A 19,708-nucleotide genomic window follows, 5' to 3' on the forward strand; every position below is an offset into this window, starting at 1 on the left:
AAACTGGGTGGGAGGGTGAGCTGTGGGGTGGATGCAGAGATCCTTCAGTGTGATTTGGACAAGTTGAGTCAGTGGGAAAATGCATGGTGCATGCAGTATAATGTGGTAGCGTTTGATAGCAGTTGGCCGCAAATACAGGAAGGCAGATTATCTGAATGGCTATAGATTGAGAGAGAGGGATGTGCAATGAGACCTGGGTGTCCACATGCACCAGTCACTGAAGGTAAGCATGCAGGTACAGCAGGCGGTAAAGAAGGCAAATGGTATATTGGCCTTCATAGCGAGAGGATTTGAGTATAGAAGCAGGGATATGTTGCTGCAATTATACAGGGCCTTGGTGAGGCCACACCTGGAGTATTGTGTGCAGCTTTGGCCTCCTTATCTGAGGAAAGATGTTCTTGCTCTAGAGGGAGTGCAGAGAAGGTTTACCAGACTGATTCCTGGGATGGAAGGATTGACGTACGAGGAGAGATTGAATCTGTTAGGATTGTATTCACTGGAGTTCAGAAGAATGAGGGGGGAGCTCATAGAAACCTGTAAACTTCTAACAGGACTGGACAGGGTAGATGGAGGAAGGATGTTCCCGATGGTGGGTGGGTCCAAAACCAGGGGTCACAGTCTGGTATGTTTTCAAGAAGTAGCTAATATAGCACTGAGGGCAAAGGCGATCAAAAGATATGGTGGTTGGGGGGGGGAGCGGGATTAGGCTAGTGAGCTGGATAATCAGCCATGATCATAATGAATTGCAGAACAGATTAGAAGGGCTGAATGATCTCCTCCTGCTTCTATTTTCTATGTTTCAATGGGGGAATAAGAAATTTACAAATGGATATGGATAAGATATGCGAGTGGGCCAAAATTTGGCAGGTGCAATTTAACGCGGATAAGTGTGAGGTTAATCCGTTTTGGTCCGAGCATAATTAATAATAATAATTAATAATCGTTTATTGTCACAAGCAGGCTTCAATGAAGTTACTGTGAAAAGCCCCTAGTCACCACATTCCAGCGCCTGTTCATGGAGGCGGGTACGGGAATTGAACCCGCGCTGCTGGCCTTGTTCTGCATTACAAGCCAGCTGTTTAGCCCACTGTGCTAAACCAGCTTACTGACTTTCTAAATGGAGGGAAACTTCAAACTGCTTTGGTGCAGATCAAGGATCTGGATGTCCTTGTGCGCGAATCACGGGAAGTTAGTACGCAGATGCAGCAGGTAATAAGGAAGGCAGACGGAATTTTGGCATTCATCGCCAATTGAATAGAATATAAAAGTAGGCAAGTGCATGGGGCATTGGTGAGGGCGACTCCGGACCACTGTGGACAGTTTTACTTGAATCAGGACCATTATACTGCAGCTGCCATGCATTAGAGGCGGTTCCGAAAAGGTTCACTTGGTTGATTCCAGGGAAGAAGGACTTGTCCTGTAAAGAGAGATTGGGCAGTTTAGGCCTATGCTCGCTGGAGTTTAGGAGAATGAGGAGATCTAACTGAGGTATGCGAGATGCTAAAGGGGATTGACAGGGTGCAGATAGAGCGAATGTTTCCCCTTGTTGGACATTCTAGATCGAGAGGCCACAGATTTAGACTAAGGGGCAGCAGATTTGAAACAGAAATGAGGAGGAATGACTTCATCCAGAGGGTCGGGAATCTGTGGACTCCGGAACGCTGTACACATTAGAGGAGATAGACAGATGGATTTTTAATTAGCAGTGGGATGAAGGGTTATGGAGAACGGAAAGGAAGTGGCCATGAGGCCAAGATGAGATCAACCATGATTGTGTTCAGTGGCGGAGTGGGCTCGAGGGGCTGAATGGCCTTACCCTGCTCCTAGTTCTTATGTATCTCTTCCGTCACATGTGAATGGAAATCAGTGGAAAATGGCGACCCAGCGCATGGGCAACGGTCAACAAAGTGTCTTGTAGGTCACACTCAGAACCCAGATGGGAAGCATCCCCCCCGGGCCGCAGGGTTGCCCACCACTGGGCTAGCACTATTTTGAAGAAGTACAGGGGCGATCTCCGCCGTCCCCTGACCAAAGTTCATCCCTCAACAGAGAGCAGGTCATTATAGCACTACGTTTAGTGGGTGCTTGCTGCGCACAAATTTCCTTAGAAATTCCTTACATTACGACTGTGACAACTTCGGAAGTGTGCCATAGGCTGCAGGCAGCGAAGTCAGGAAAGGTGCGATAGAAACGAGATTCTGCCTTATTTTGTTGCCTGGGCCCCTGGCAATGGGCTCTGCCTGTTGCCCTGGATACTCGGACACAACCACACAGGTTACACGGCGGAACTCTTTACCTCAGCAGTAGTCTGTGCTCCGGTTTTCGCCTTGGCATGTGGCGCCCTCTCCCTGCCTGCCCACGCACCGCCGGGTACGGACGCGTTGGTTGTTGGTGCAGGAGGACCAATTTGACCAGCAGCTCCATTGCCCGTCTGTGTAACCTGCTGTTCCTAACAGAGAAAAGGACATGTTTTACTCTCTCTCCACACACCCACTGACCCTTCCTTCCCTTTCTTGGGTGCCGCAGATGATGCCAGCCCATCGCCAAGACGAGGTGGGGGGCGGAGGCTGACACTCTGAGATGCCGTAGCCCCAGCAGTCAAGGCGCTGTGAATGGAATCCTCACCAGTCCGCAGTGCGGAGCAACATCATCCCCCTCAACTCCCCTTACCCCAAACCCCCTCACCCAACTCCCTTTCTCATTTCATCATTGCCCCCTTACCACGCTCCTTCCCCACCGCCCTCGCCTCCTCCACTTGTCCCACTTCTCACCCCCAATCCCTCTGTGCCCACCTCATGCGTGGCATCCGTTCAGCTCCAGATGTAAGTGGCACTACCTACTCAGCCGGGTTTCTGTGCAAAGTCCCAGACCCCCACCCCCTCCAGTTACTTCACCACCCACATTGCTGGCCATTTAAAAAACTGGAGTATTCCCCCCCCCCCCCCCCCCCCCCCGCCCAATGCACATAATGAGGTAAAGACAGGCAGTGACAGACACCCTGGTTAGCCAATCAACATACAGGACAGAACACAACCAAGCACCAGACAGAACACTAGAGGGGGGCTTCCTACTATAAAACACAGGAGGCATCAGCGCTCCGCCTCTTTCCACTGGTGACAACTGTAGTGACAGTCAGGGTGTATATATCCATCAGCACCTTCCGCACGTGGCTCAGAGCTAGTCTGGTCTAGTTAGCTGGAGTTAATCCACTTAGAGAGTCACAACCCAAAGTCAGCCGTGTGCATTGTTACAGAAGTTCAATAAATCGTATTGAACCAACGTCTAAGTTTGGAGTCTGCTTTCCAGTACAACTGCTTCTAGTTGTAGTCCGTGTTACCACAGGGTGAATAACACAGCACCCCTCCCTCCCCTTCCCCGTCCCCCTCCCTTTCCCCCTCCCCACCCCCTCCCTTTCCCCCTCCCCACCCCTTCCCCCTCCCCCTCTCCCCCTCCTCCGCTCCCCCCACTCCCCTCACCCACTCCCCTCCCCCACTTCCCTCTCCCACTCCCCTCCACCCTTCCCCCTCCCCTTCCCCCCTCTTCCATTCCTCGTCCCCTCTCTCTTCCCCCCTCTTCCATTCCCCTTCCCCCTCTCCTCCTCCCTCTCCTTCCCCCTCTCCCATCCACCCCGGCCCCCTCCTTTCCCCCTCTTCACCCCGCCCCTTCTCCTTCAATCCGCCCCTCCCCTTCTCCTTCTCCCCCTCCCCTCCCCTCCCCTCCCTTGCCCTCCCCCTCTACTTTCCCCTTTTCCTTCCCCTCCCCCTCTACTTTCCCCTTTTCCTTCCCCCTCTCCTTTCCCCCTCCCCCTCTGCTTCCCCACCCAGGTTAGGTGGATTGGTCATTACTGGGGGGTTCCGGGGATAGGGCGGGGGGAGTGAGCGTTGGTAAGGTGCGGTTCCAGAGGGTGGGTTCAGACTGATGGGTCGAATGGCCTCCTTCTGCACCGGAGGGATTCTATAGCTTCAGTCGTCAGCCAGTCTCACTAGAAGCGTCTCACCAGCATTGGAGGCAGCCACGCATAATCACCCCAATATTGCTGGGGGGGGAGCTGTAGTTTTGAAAGCCTTTCCTCCTGTAGTCCCATGTAGTTCTCACGTTGCTGTGATCCCAACGCAACCAGCTCTCTGGTAACCATCCAGGGCCCTGAAACATTGCGGCTGGTTGGCGAGGAGCAGGGAGGGCCTCCTAAATCTCCCGCCAGACTTTCAGCCAGACCTTGTGGAGAGAGTGTCACTGACGTGGGCCTCTCAGGAAGCTGAGTGAGGCACCGCGACCCCCAAACCCTTCCACCAGATGTTTCATTTTTCCAGTCAAACCCAAGTGCCAACTTACCTTCCCCTTTATGCAGTTGTTTTGGTGTTTCGCAGGCTACGCCCTGGAAGTTGGGGCCACATAAACAGCGGCACTGCCCGTCCAGTTGGAGCACCGTGCCGCCATTCATGCACGGGGGCACATTTGCAGACGCTGTATTCAGCCTCATAGTCGGAGATGGCCCGCTCCAGATGTTGCCTGATCACTGAGGCAGTCCGCATTGTGGATGGAACCAGCTGGTAGATGGGCACCGTCTAGCAAAGGCAAAACAGCAGCTTTAGTTAGCAACATGTGGGAAGGAAGCTCCAGCTGGTTAACCTAGCCGGCCCCTCGGAACACCATGAGTGGACACTGGATTACCCTTCCCCTTCACTCACTGCCTTACCTTTTAACCTACTCCCCCATTCCACGTTAGCCAACTCTGACACCATACTTTATGCAGTGTAAGCCTCTAGTTTCAGACCCACCTTTCCCACCCCCAATCTGAATACGAAATTCATCACATTGTGCACACTCTTAACAGGAAGATCCTTTACTCCAAGGCCATGCATTACTTTATTTTATTGCCTGCACATCTTTGGACTGTGGGAGGAAACCGGAGCACCCGGAGGAAACCCACGCCGACACGGGGAGAAGGTGCAGACTCCACACAGACAGTGACCCAAGACAGAAATCGAACCTGCGACCCTGGAGCTGTAGAACAACTGTGCCACCCTGCCGCCCCTTGACCTTTTAGGTTCCAGAGAACACAACACTGATGACTGTGAGGTCACCTCATAAGTTAACCCTTGGTGTCCAGGCACCATTTATTTCAAATTTGAGATTAATAGGCCAAAGTTTAATGAGGACAGTGTAAAGGATATTTACTCAATATATGACCAAATATATTAATGGGTACAGGGCAACGATGGGCTTATGAAGTTAGGTCAGAGGTCAACCATCATCTCATTGATTGGTGGAACAGGCTTGAGGGGTTCAATGGTTCCGTCTTGGGAGTGTTTGATGGAACATTCTAGAGAGAATGGACTCAGCTCCTCCCTCCAGTGAGCCAACTGAGGGAAAAAAGGCCTTTTGTCTTTTGACCCTCCGGAATACAAGGTCAGGTTGTCTCACTGGCCTGGAACGGTCCTGATGAAACAATCGCACGGGGCTATGTCCGGATCCTTACCTGCTGCCTCACTATAGCGGGCGAGTGAATGAGTGAGCTGGCCCAGGCAGTGTAGAGAGAAGCATCGATTGGCTGATTCCTATTCGACAGCATGGCGTTGAGCCGAGTGAAAAACGCTGCATCCCCACCATTAACAAATGACAGCACGCCCTTGATGATACGCTTTGCAGTTTGGAGGGCTGAAAAAGACGGCCATTTAAAACCAGCACAGAAGAGATTCTCTAGTTGCTGACCCTTATTAACAAAACCGCAGAATGAAGAGCTCTGGCAATTGGTGTCGCTGTCATGGGACCCAATATTTACTCATCTGTCCTTAAGAACATAAGGCCATAAGACATAGGAGCAGAATTAGGCCACTCGGCCCATCGAGACTGCTCCGCCATTCAATCATGGCTGATATTTTTCTCATCCCCATTCTCCTGCCTTCTCCCCATAACCCCGATCCCTTTATTAATCAAGAACCTACCTATCTCTGTCTTAAAGGCACTCAGTGATTTGGCCTCCACAGCCTTCAGCGGCAAAGAGTTCCACAGATTCACCGCCCTCTGGCGGAAGAAATTCCTCCTCATCTCAGTTTTAAAGGATCGTCCCTTTAGTCTGAGATGGTGTCCTCTGGTTCTAGTCACTCCCACTAGTGAAAACATTCTCTTCACGTCCACTCTATCCAGGCCTCGCAGTATCCTGTAAGTTTCAATAAGATCCCCCCTCATCCTTCTAAACTCCAACAAGTACAGACCCAGAGTCCTCAACCGTTCCTCATACGACAAGCTCTTCATTCCAGGGATCATTCTTGTGAACCTCCTCTGGACCCTTTCCAAGGCCAGCACATCCTTCCTTAGATACGGGGCCCAAAACAGCTCACAATACTCCAAATGGGGTCTGACAAGAACCTTATTGGATTTAATTTGATTTATTGTCACGTGTACTGAAGTACAGTGAAAGGTATTGTTCTGCATACAGTGTAGACAGATTGTTCCGTATGTGAAAAAACATAGGACATACGATAAACATACAATGTAAATACATAGACACAGGCATCGGGTGAAACATACAGAGTGTCGTATCACTCCTTAGAGAAGATGTGTGGAGAGATCAGTTCAGTCCTTGTCCCTGTGATGAACTTCTGTTGTGCCTCCAGAATAACCCCCCAAAACTCCTGCCATTGTTATTCCATTGTCTTCCCTGCTAGAGTCCCCCTCCATTCAACTCTGGCCAGCTCTTCCTTCATGTAATACCGTTACATTTGATTCCAGCTTCTCCCTCTCAAACTGCAGGGTAAATTCTATCATATTGTGGTGACTGCTGCCTAAGGGTTCCTTCACCTTAAGTTCCCTCATCAAGTCTGTCTTATTACACATCATCAAATCCAGAATTGCCTGTTCCCTAGTAGGCTGTCACAAGCTGCTCCAAAATACCATGTTGTAGGCATTCCACAAATTCCTTTTCTTGTGATCCACTACCAACCTGATTTTCCTAGTCCACCTGCATATTGAAGTCCCCCATAATTATTGTAATATTGCCTTTCTTATATGCTTTTTCTATCTCCTGGTTTATTTTCAGCTCCACATCCTGACTACTGTTAGGGGGCCTGTACATAAGACCATAAGACATTGGAGCAGAATTAGGCCACTCGGCCCATCAACCCTGTTCTGCCATTCAACCATGGCTGATATTTTTCTCATCCCATTCTCCTGCCTTCTCCCCATAACCCCTGATCCCCTTATTGATCAATAACCTATCAATCTCTGTCTTAAAGGCACTCAGTGATTTGGCCTCCACAGCCTTCTGCGGCAAAGAGTTCCACAGATTCACCACCCTCTGGCTGAAGATATCCCTCATCTCTGTTTTAAAGAATCTCCCTTCAGTCTGAGATTGTGTCCTCTGGTTCTAGTTTTTCCGACAAGTGGAAACATCTTCTCCACGTCCACTCTATCCAGGCCTCGCAGTATCCTGTAAGTTTCAATAAGATTCCCCCTCTCATCCTTCTAAACTCTAACGGGTACGGACCCAGAGTCCTCAACCATTCGTTATATGACAAGCTCCCATTGGGGTCTTTTTACCTTTACGATTCCTCAACTCTACCCACACAGATTCTATGCCTTCTGATCCTATGTGTGGCATGGTGGCACAGTGGTTAGCACTGTTGCTTCACAGCTCCAGGGTCCCAGGTTCGATTCCCGGCTTGGGTCACTGTCTGTGCGGAGTCTGCATGATCTCCCCGTGTCTGCGTGGGTTCCCTCCGGGTGCTCCGGTTTCCTCCCACAAGTCCCACAGGTACACGCCTGTGTACCTGAACAGGCGTCGGAGTGTGGCTACTAGGGGCTTTTCACAGTAACTTCATTGCAGTGTTAATGTAAGTCTACTTGTGACAATAAAGATTATTATTATTGAACCGCACATGTAGCTAACAATGCCCTCTCTGTGTCTCCGCAGGAGAATCTCTCCCACAATTATTGGGAGAGGGTTCAGACTGGCGGAGGGGGGCAGGATATAAGAATCCTCACGGCCTTCGAGGAACGGACCTTGGAGGTTGCAGCGGTGGCTGAGGACGGGGTGGTCACCATACCCAGAGGTCGGCGCACGACACAGAGGTGAGGCTCCATCAGGCCCCATCCGGATGGACTGTCGCACGTGAGTTTTTCTTGCCATACAGACTAACCCATCCCTCCCACTGACTCCCATTCTCCCGCAGGTCCTCCAGCCGATGGCGCATGCTCATCCAGGGCTGCCCCCTCTCCAGCCTCCCAGGAGACTACCTGGGAGGAGAGATCCCAGTATGCCACCGTCAATGCATCACACCTGCCATCCTCACAGAGACACACACTTCAGTGGGCAACATTAGTGGATAGGCCTCTGGGGCGCAATCTGGTGAGCACCACACAGATGCACATCAGTGGAGGTACAAACCCCCAGGTGATGTTAGGAATGGGCTCACAGACCTTCCAACGAAATACTAATTTGATGTCAATATAAAGGGGTTCCAGGTGGCACTATCTGTTGGTGAGGATTTGTGTGTGAAGTTGGATCAAAGAAATAAAGGTGTTTTATGGAGAAGCAGAACTCTTGTCTGCTTTACTCCGCAGCAACTCTGAAGCTTGAACACGCAAGACGGCAGTCGGAGGTCTGATGGATCCCAGGACAGTCCCAGCCAGATACTGAGCCTCTGCTGCATAGTTACCCCGAGCTGATGGAGACGTAAGGATGTGGCTGGGAGAGAGGGAGATGTCAGCGGCAATCCAGCAGGCCCAGAGCCGATTGGAGGAGTCCCAGAGGCTACGGGCTCAGGAGGTGGCGCCGGCTATGAGTGGCACTGAGGCCAACACTGCGACCGCAGTGGAGAGCCTGGTGCACGATGTCAGCAGCATTATTGAAGATATGACGGCCATGGCTGAGGGTCTCGGTAGACCCTCCGACTCACTGGGGATGTGACCCAGTACCAGGTGGACCTTGTTGAGGTTCTGCAGGACATGTCCTGCTCTCAGATGAGAATGGCCGAGGCGCCATGGAGCTCATCCCAGTCGTAGGTCGGCATTGCCCAATCACTGAGGAGCATCGTGGACGTCGACACCATGGTGTAGACATTGGGGAGCCTCCAGGGTTGGCAGAGCCAGGTGGTGCAGGGGCCGCCGGGGCTCAATCCAGCTGCCCCTCCATCCCGAGGTGAACCCCAGGGCCCTACGGGCAACAACCGGGAGGAGGGGGTACTGGGTGGCAACCCAGATCCGTCCTACGGACTGACGACGGCGGCTAATTGCTGACCCGAGCTCCACCCCTCTGTCGAAGCTGTGTCTCGCAGCCAGCACGCTAACATGGCGGCACGACTGTGCATGTGTCCCCGACATGTGCAACTGGGCCCTCCAGCCCCAGAGTACCCACCAGAGCATCGAGGACCAGGAGACGAGGTAAGCAGCTGGCTGACCCCACCTCACATGTGCATCCTGGGGATACATTTAGATATAGGGAAAGAGCTAGGAGGGCCAAGCCTTTCGGAGATCACTGAGGGTGGTGTGAGGGTAGTGGAGGATAAGGAGTGGAGTATGTATTGGAGGGGGGGGGGGGAGGGCTAGGGTGTGTTGTGGGGCCTTGGATGGAAGGGAGGGAGGGTGGGGATAGTGGGATGGCACCATTGGGAGAGTGGTGCAGTGGTGCACATATGTACTCGGAACATTAAAACACCACAACCTCGATGATGCCTCCGGCTCTTTGTTCCGCAATGCATGCCCCCCCACCAATCCCATGCCCCATTCCCCCAGACATGCCCCCCCCCCATGCCATGCCCACACAAACCCAGGAGCAGACGTGTGCCTGGGGCTTGCGCTCATCCCCTAGGGTATCGAAGGTTGGCCGCTGTATCTGTGGTGTTGCCTCCCGCGGTGTCCATGCACGAAGATGTGATTGGGGTGTTCGGCAATGACTCATACAGTGTATACGGCCCGCCCACCCATGGGGATCCGCTTGGGCCGTGTGAAGTAACCACGGTTGCCAATTCCCTATCAGCATTTGCCTTCAGCCGTGCGGCCAGAGGCCTCCGTTGTCAGTGGGAGTTATGGGTGGTCGGTGGGGCAGGCGGGCAGGGACTAGGGTTGCCCCCAGAATGGGTACACACGATCCAGGGGTTGGTATGGCGAATCCACGTGGGTCCAATGCCCCCCCCCAGCCTCCCCCCCCCACCCCCCCCCCCCCCCGCCCCCCAGCCTCCCCCCCCCCACCCCCCCCCCCCCCGCCCCCCACCCTCCCCCCCCAGACCCAAAACCTCCAACCCCCCATGGCGGCCCATCCTCAACCGGGATTGCACCCCATCCCTCGTTGGCCGGAGAATCACGCCCTTGTTTCTATATAATCTGCATACATACTTGAGTGTGCATGTGTGATCTTATGACAGATATCAGCATTGATGGCGGCGTTGACGTTGAATGCTACTCTGGGGATAATTCCTGGAATATCGGTTGGTGTGTAGACGTTGATATCGCCATAAAACCCCAGACATAGCTTCACATGTTCATTGGTAATATCTATAAACATAGAACATGAGAAGATGTTAAGTTACAAGTTGAACCTCACTGATGCAGAGCCCAATCATGCTGAAGGTACTGAGGGTAACTGCCCTGACATTTCCTGACCTGCTTCAATTCAGAGTGGATTGGCTGCAGAGTTGCGTTGCCTCCCTGATCTACATTAACACCAGGTCTACTTTCAAATCTCTTCATGCCCCAGGACCCTCTAAAATATCTTCTAATTCAGAGCACTTGACCATTCCCAATTTTAGTTGCTTCATCATTGACTGTTGTGCCTTCAACTGCCTGGGGGCTGACGTTGCCAATTCTTCAACATCTGAGTATTCCCCTCCTTCTTTAAGCTGCTCGTCAAAACCTGTTTGACCCAGCTTTGGAGCGTCTTTTCTCATGTGGCTCAGTGTCCAATACCGTTTGTTGACACTGCTGTGAAGCACCTTGGGAAGCTGTCCAATGATAAAGGTGCTGTATAAATACAAGTTGTTATGGTTGATGGTGTTTTGTTATGCTTTTGACATAGCAGAAGCTGCTTCCTTGATCTGCACTCTGACAAAGGAAGGTTCAGACTTGGAGCTAGCTTTAACACATTTATTTAAACTGTTAACAATTCTCCTACTTGGATTTGATTGTCCTGTTAATCCTGCTACAGCTACCCAGACTGACGAACCAGTCTGCTACAATCCAAGTGGTGGGTGTGATGTGTTTCAAATCAACCCTGTGTACTCACTGAGAGTCTCCACTGGAAAGAGGAAGATCATGTGTGCTGTGTCCTTTATATATGGGTTGGTGTAATGCCCTCCTGTGGTAATGTCACCACTGTGTGTATCGTGAATACCCATTGCTCGTGTCCTATCTTACTGACCTATTGGTTGAATGTCTGTGTGTCCTGTCTCTGGTGCTCCCTCTAGTGTCTAGCTAGTCTACGTGTATTTACATTAACCCCTTGCGTATTTACAGCGATGCATATCACCACAGGTGGAATTAGATCCAGCACTTGTGTGTCATCCTGGAGTCTTTGGGAGATGGCTGAGAGGCAGCTGAGAAGAACATGCATCATAGAATCTACAGTGCACAAGGACATCATTCGCTCGTTGAGTCAGCACCGGCCCTCGGAAAGAGCATCCCACTCATGCCCATGCCTCGACCCTACCCCTGCAACCCTGTAACTCCACCAATTTAGCATGGCCAATCCACCCAACCTGCACATCTTTGGCCAATCCACCCAACCTGCACATCTTTGGCCAATCCACCCAACCTGCACATCTTTGGCCAATCCACCCAACCTGCACATCTTTGGCCAATCCACCCAACCTGCACATCTTTGGCCAATCCACCCAACCTGCACACCTTTGGCCAATCCACCCAACCTGCACATCTTTGGCCAATCCACCCAACCTGCACATCTTTGGCCAATCCACCCAACCTGCACATCTTTGGCCAATCCACCCAACCTGCACATCTTTGGATTGTGGGAGGAAACCAGAGCACCAGGAGGAAACCCACGCACACACGGGGAGAAGGTGCAGACTCCGCACAGTCACCTGAGGCTGGAATTGAACCTGGGACCCTGGAGCTGTGAGGCAGCAGTGCTAACCACTGTTCCCCTGTGCTGCTCTAAAAAAAAATGTGTTTATTATTTTATTTAGTCACTTCCATCCACTGGTGATAATTACACTGAAAATTTGGAGGAAACGTTTGGTGTAAAGTCAGGAATAACCTAATTCGATGTCAAAGAATGCATTCCCAATTGGCTGTGGTGAAACAGATGGGAGCATCAAACATAAGAACATAAGAACATAAGAACTAGGAGCAGGAGTAGGCCACCTGGCCCCTTGAGCCTGCTCCGCCATTCAATTAGATCATGGCTGATCTTTTGTGGACTCAGCTCCACTTTCCGGCCCGAACACCATAACCCTTAATCCCTTTATTCTTCAAAAAACTATCTATCTTTACCTTAAAAACATTTAATGAAGGAGCCTCAACTGCTTCACTGGGCAAGGAATTCCATAGATTCACAACCCTTTGGGTGAAGAAGTTCCTCCTAAACTCAGTCCTAAATCTACTTTGCCTTATTTTGAGGTTATGCCCCCTAGTTCTGCTTTCACCCGCCAGTGGAAACAACCTGCCCGCATCTATCCTACCTATTCCCTTCATAATTTTAAATGTTTCTATAAGATCCCCCCTCATCCTTCTAAATTCCAACGAGTACAGTCCCAGTCTACTCAACCTCTCCTCGTAATCCAACCCTTTCAACTCTGGGATTAACCTAGTGAATCTCCTCTGCACACCCTCCAGCGCCAGTACGTCCTTTCTCAGGTAAGGAGACCAAAACTGAACACAATACTCCAGGTATGGCCTCACTAACACCTTATACAATTGCAGCATAACCTCCCTAGTCTTAAACTCCATCCCTCGAGCAATGAAGGACAAAATTCCATTTGCCTTCTTAATCACCTGTTGCACCTGTAAACCAACTTTCTGTGACTCATGCACTAGCACACCCAGGTCTCTCTGCACAGCAGCATGCTTTAATATTTTATTGTTTAAATAATAATCCCGTTTGCTGTTATTCCTATCAAAATGGATAACCTCACATTTGTCAACATTGTATTCCATCGGCCAGACCCTAGCCCATTCACTTAACCTATCCAAATCCCTCTGCAGACTTCCAGTATCCTCTGCACTTTTCGCTTTATCACTCATCTTAGTGTCATCTGCAAACTTGGACACATTGCCCTTGGACCCCAACTCCAAATCATCTATGTAGATTGTGAACAATTGTGGGCCCAACACGGATCCCTGAGGGACACCACTAGCTACTGATTGCCAACCAGGGAAGCACCCATTAATCCCCACTCTTTGCTTTCTATTAATTAACCAATCCTCTATCCATGCTACTACTTTACCCTTAATGCCATGCATCTTTATCTTATGCAGCTGCCTTTTGTGTGGCACCTTGTCAAAAGCTTTCTGGAAATCCAGATATACCACATCCATTGGCTCCCCGTTATCTACTGCACTGGTAATGTCCTCAAAAAATTCCACTAAATTAGTTAGGCACGGCCTGCCCTTTATGAACCCATGCTACAAATGGCTGATGTATTAATGGCAGGAATGTGAGGATGAGCAGTATGAGGTGAGGGTTAGGGAGGGCACATTACCATCCAGCAAAATGAGCTGCCAGGTTGCGTGTGTGTGCGAATTTGAAGCTTGCGTTTCAACAATGTAACAACAATGGCGGGTTGTGTGCTCCAGGGTTTGTTAGTAAAGATACTCATAGAACCGCTATAGTGCAGATGGAGCCCATACCTGGGCCCATTGCCCGTGTAACTCCACCTAATCTGCACATCTTTGGGCCACCCAAGGCGCAATTGAACCTGAATCCTTGGTGCTGTGAGGCAGCAGTGCTAACCACTGTGCCACCGTGCCGCCCCCATTATTGGAGAACTGGAAAGGCTTGACTTGTTACTGGAAGGAGAAAAAAAAAAGGCCTGCATTTTTGAGCAACTTTCACATTCTCCAGCCAGCTTTCTATCTCACAAAGTAGCCATGCGACCTCAGCACATGCCAGAGCTTGTTTTTATATGCGAGCTGTTTCTGTAAATCCAAAATGAAACTAAAGAGTTGCTGGAGCGGGGGAGGGGGAAGGGGAGGGGGGGGGGGGGGGGGGGTGATAACTGTACTTCTTGGGTATGACATCACTTTTGAGAAGTTGAACTGCGGCTGAGGTTTTCCATGGGGACGAAAGCTGAAATAAGCAAAACTTCCCACAAAAGGGATTGGGTCATCTGTTCGGCGCGAGGCAGGAAAATAGACCTCCAGAAGCTCTTCGGGAAGAGAAGCAAGAGCAAGTTGGATGAGAATGAGAAGGGAGTTTTAATAATGGGAAATGAGGAAATGGCTGAGGAACTGAACAGGGTTTTTGGGTCGGTCTTCACAGTGGAAGACACAAATAACATGCCAGTGACTGATAGAAATGAGGCTATGACAGGTGAGGACCTTGAGAGGATTGTTATCACTAAGGAGGGAGTGATGGGCAAGCTAATGGGGCTAAAGGTAGACAAGTCTCCTGGCCCTGATGGAATGCATCCCAGAGTGCTAAAAGAGACGGCTAGGGAAATTGCAGATGCACTAGTGATAATTTACCGAAATTCACTAGACTCTGGGGTGGTCCCGGTGGATTGGAAATCAGCAAACGTGACGCCACTGTTTAAAAAAGGAGGTAGGCAGAAAGCAGGAAATTATAGGCCAGTGAGTTTAACTTCGGTAATAGGGAAGATGCTGGAATCTATCATCAAGGAAGAAATTGCGAGGCATCTGGATAGAAATTGTCCCATTGGGCAGACGCAGCATGGGTTCGTAAAAGGCAGGTCATGCCTAACTAATTTAGTGGAATTTTTTGAGGACATTACCAGTGCAGTAGATAACGGGGAGCCGATGGATGTGGTATATCTGGATTTCCAGAAAGCCTTTGACAAGGTGCCACACAAAAGGTTGCTGCATAAGATAAAGATGCATGGTGTTAAGGGTAAAGTAGTAGCATGGATAGAGGATTGGTTAATTAATAGAAAGCAAAGAGTTGGGATAAATGGGTGTTTCTCTGGTTGGCAATCAGTAGCTAGTGGTGTCCCTCAGGGATCCGTGTTGGGCCCACAATTGTTCACAATTTACATTGATGATTTGGAGTTGGGGACCAAGGGCAATGTGTCCAAGTTTGCAGATGACACTAAGATGAGTGGTAAAGCGAAAAGTGCAGAGGATACTGGAAGTCTGCAGAGGGATGTGGATAGGTTAAGTGAATGGGCTCGGGTCTGGCAGATGGAATACAATGTTGACAAATGTGAGGTTATCCATTTTGGTAGGAATAACAGCAAACGGGATTATTATTTAAACGATAAAATATTAAAGCATGCCGCTGTTCAGAGAGACTTGGGTGTGCTAGTGCATGAGTCACAGAAGGTTGGTTTACAAGTGCAACAGGTGATTAAGAAGGCAAATGGAATTTTGTCCTTCATTGCTAGAGGGATGGAGTTTAAGACTAGGGAGGTTATGTTGCAATTGTATAAGGTGCTAGTGCGGCCACACCTGGAGTATTGTGTTCAGTTTTGGTCTCCTTACTTGAGAAAGGACGTACTGGCGCTGGAGGGTGTGCAGAGGAGATTCACTAGGTTAATCACAGAGCTGAAGGGGTTGGATTATGAGGAGAGGTTGAGTAGACTGGGACTGTACTCGTTGGAATTTAGAAGGATGAGGGGGGATCTTATAGAAACATTTAAAATTCTGAAGGGAATAGATAGGATAGATGCGGGCAGGTTGTTTCCACTGGCGGGTGAAAGCAGAACTAGGGGGCATAGCCTCAAAATAAGGGGAAGTAGATTTAGGACTGAGTTTAGGAGGAACTTCTTCACCCAAAGGGTTGTGAATCTATGGAATTCCTTGCCCAGTGAAGCAGTTGAGGCTCCTTCATTAAATGTTTTTAAGGTAAAGATAGATAGTTTTTTGAAGAATAAAGGGATTAAGGGTTATGGTGTTCGGGCCGGAAAGTGGAGCTGAGTCCACAAAAGATCAGCCATGATCTAATTGAATGGCGGAGCAGGCTCGAGGGGCCAGATGGCCGACTCCTGCTCCTAGCTCTTATGTTCTTATGTTCTTATGTAAGTTAAAAGGGAGTGAATCCTAAAAGGTGGGGGTGAGAGACTCAGGCATACGAAAGACTGTGCTGATTGTATGGTTGCAGCAGACTCTGGATTGGGTTTGCTGATTGTTCGCCGGATTGAGACAGGATGTTGGAAGGCTGCATATCAGCACCAATATGACCTGATTTAGAGCTGCTTTGTAGAAGGGGCGGCACTGTGGTTAGCACTGCTGCCTCACAATCCCAGGGACCCGGGTTCAATTCCAGCTTCGGGTGACTGTCTGTGCGCAGTCTGCACGTTTTCCCTTTTAAATTTAGAGTACCCAATTCATTTTCCCAATTATGGGGCAATTTAGCACGGTCAATCCGCCTACCCTGCACATCTTTGGGTTGTGGGGGTGAAACCCACGCAGACACGGGGAGAATGTGCAAACTCCTCACAGACAGTGACCCAGAGGCGGGATCGAACCTGGGACCTCGGAGCTGTGAGATAGCAATGCTAACCACTGCGCCACCGTGCTGCCCTGGACTGTGCTACATTCCCCTCCGTGACAAAGCTGTGCAGGTTAGGTGGGGTTTTCGGCATAGGGTGGGGCTGTGGGCCTAGTTTGGGGTGCTCTTGCAGACTCAGTGGGCCGAACGGCCTCCTTCAGCACTGTTGGAGTTTTATGGTCGATCTGGAGAACACAACGCGAAGGCCAAATTGATTGAGGGGGAAAGGGTGAGATCCTCTACAGTGGGGGCCGAGTTAGAGAACTTTGAAATGGGACATGGCACCACATGGTTGTTGCAAGGTGCGTCTTTGTCTTCTCAAACTTCAGCCAATTGCGTGAAATTACAAATTTCTGTTCATTCACGCTTCATTTTAAGTTGACTTGGGGTTTGACAGTTCTGTAAAAGTTTTAAAATTAAGTCTTGCTGATCAATTCCTTTCAGTGGCTTGAACCTGGAATCAGCTGAGTCACAGCCAAGACTGATCAACAGGACAGTGGTCGAGTAGGAGGCAACTGCAAAGTAGCTTTAGATTATGGAACAAGAAATTACCTTCTTTAATCATCTCGGACTTGTCCAACACATATACCAGTTGATAATCACCACCCAGTGTTCCTGAAGATGCGTAATGTGTACCATAATCATCCAAGATTTTAAAATATACCCCCTTATCATATTGCGTGGGCAGATTCTTTAGATCAGTAATAAAATCTTCATCAAGCTCAAAACGATTCCTTCGCATTTGGAACTTTGCCAATTGTACTTGACCCTTCACCCGGAAGTATTCATTGGACTAGATTGGAGAGATTAGAAAAATCAATTATTTCTGAATCGGACTTAAATCTTACACCCAACAGAATAAGGAAACTATGGCCACTCACTCTATTTCCCTTCGCTCCCCACAATCCAAATTGCACTCCCCCAAACCACTGCCCCACCACCCTCACTCTGCTCACGTCACCGCCCCCCCCATCCATACTGTTCCCCCAGATCCACCCCTCTAACACCACAGTCTCTCTCTCATAACACATCAGAGTGAGCTAAGTGCATTCCAATGCTAAATGCATTCCAATCACTCAAGTCTGCGATTGCAAAGCACTTACCTCTCTTTGATGTGGTTGATGTTTGTGAACATTGGGTTTTCAGCACTTTTACAGTCACTCGCCCATGAAGGAAGATGAATGAATCAAGGCTGCGGCTGTTTTGTGGAAGCTGTCAATCACAGCCCACTACAAGAAATGAATGAATGGCTTGTAGCTGGAAGTTCTGAGTGGTTTAAACACAAGGCACGTCTGTACTCTTTCCAGGAATGGACAAGTGGTGCTTCCAGGTAAGTGTTACAACTATAATGTCTGTCACTTGCCCTGTCTGGACCACTCTCTAGCCTCCAGACAGGGATTTGTTCCTTGGTGGAGGAGGGTCCTCGAGTTACGGGATCCCTGTGAGGGGGGTGGTTCCCTCTAGTTAGGGGGTCACTGTTGGGGGTCCCTCCAGTTAGAGGGTCCCTCTGGTCTCTGTGGGGGGTTCCTATAGTTAGGGGGTTCCTGTGAGGTCCCCCCACTAAGGGGGTCTCGGGAGGCTATCCACCGATTAAGGGGGTCTCTGCGGGGTCCCGGTTTGGGGAGGTCCCAAGGGGTTCCCCTGTTAAGGGGCCACTTATTTAGAGGATCTCTTGGGGGTCTTTAGGGGGGTCTCTTGGAGGGTGGGGGGGTCTGGTAGAGGAGGGGTCTGGTAGAGGAGGGGTGGGTGTGTTAGGGGTGGAAGCGGGAGGGTGGCCCTTGGCGTTACCCCCTTGACCCACCATCAGGGTTCATATTTGGTGAGACTGTTCGGGATTCCCAGCCACGTGATTGGCAGTCCAGAGGACTGGAAAATCCGGAGGGGCTGGCGATTGGGGTGGATGCAAAGGGGTCATTAAGACCAATTAATGATCGCGGGCATGAGGGGCAATCCCTCCGCCAGTGGGGAATTGGAGCATCGGTGACGGATCAGCGCCGATCCCGATTTCCGCCGGAAACCCAATTCTCCATCCCGTCTGGAAGCGGGCTTTGGGTGTCCTGGGATGTAGAATTCATCTGAGTACATGGGCACGGATAGAGAACTGTCAGAGGAGCAAGAAACAGCGAGTGGGGAAAAGAGGTTCTGTTTCAGCTTGACCACCTGTAACCTGCAGGGTTCCACAGGGACCAGCGCTGGGAGCCCAGCTATTTCCAATCTGTATTAATGATCCTGAGGAAGGAAGCGAAGGTCTGTATCCACACGTGCAGACTCATTCTCCCCCCCCCCCCACGTTCACTCCCTCCCCCCCCCCAGAGACACTGCCCCCCTCCCAGAGACACTCCTTCTCACCACTCTCCACGTTCCCCTCTCCGCTCTCCTAAATGCTCTCTTTCTGTCTCCCCCTTGCTCTATCTCTCCCCGCGCTCACTCTCTCCGCTTGACCTACTCCCCCCACTTTATCTCTATCTCTATTTCTGCACTTTCTCTATCCCCCACTCTCTTCCTCTCTCTGTCCACTCTGTCCCCTCTCTCTGTCCGCCGCTAACTCTCTTCTTCCCCAAGCATCCTTCAGCCTCCCTCCCCCTCTGTCCCATTCTCTCTCTCTCAATGTGAGGACATTTCTGATACCTTTGACATGGGACTGTACCTGCGACATATTCAGGCGTAACAGAGTCTCGAGACTGCTTGAAATGTTGGCATTGATGCCCACTTGTCCGCGAGCATTTATGCGCCAACCACTCAAGGATCGCGGAGAGGATCCAGCGTTGAGATTAAATGTCCATTCATCCACCACCCGTGTGACAACTTCAGACGAACTCTCATAAACCTCAGTTGTGAAGGACCCCTCTGATCGACTCTGAAAAAATCAAATCAAACCGCCGGATACTTGGAGCTGAAGAATATTAAATTGGGATCAAGAATTGTTAGGGGCTGGTTTAGCACAGGGCTAAATCGCTGGCTTTGAAAGCAGGCCAGCAGCACGGTTCAATTCCCGTACCAGCCTCCCCGGACAGGCGCCGGAATGAATGAAATGAAAATGAAATGAAATGAAAATCGCTTATTGTCGCGAGTCGGCTTCAATGAAGTTAC

General features: G+C 50.3%; 1 protein-coding gene across 1 annotated transcript in view; it reads right to left on the reverse strand.

Annotated features, from left to right (window-relative positions):
• The window catches only part of c9 (complement component 9), a 61,364-nt gene that overhangs the window by 11,596 nt on the left and 30,060 nt on the right, over positions 1-19,708 (reverse strand). The window contains 7 exon segments of the mRNA XM_038805960.1: positions 2,297-2,449; positions 4,333-4,450; positions 4,452-4,565; positions 5,480-5,658; positions 10,333-10,491; positions 17,171-17,411; positions 19,266-19,475. Of these exon segments, the coding sequence (XP_038661888.1) occupies positions 2,298-2,449; positions 4,333-4,450; positions 4,452-4,565; positions 5,480-5,658; positions 10,333-10,491; positions 17,171-17,411; positions 19,266-19,475 (1,173 nt within the window). The 3' untranslated portion in view covers position 2,297.

This window comes from Scyliorhinus canicula, chromosome 8 (assembly GCF_902713615.1).
Source record: "Scyliorhinus canicula chromosome 8, sScyCan1.1, whole genome shotgun sequence".
Classification (NCBI taxonomy): Eukaryota; Metazoa; Chordata; class Chondrichthyes; order Carcharhiniformes; family Scyliorhinidae; genus Scyliorhinus; species Scyliorhinus canicula.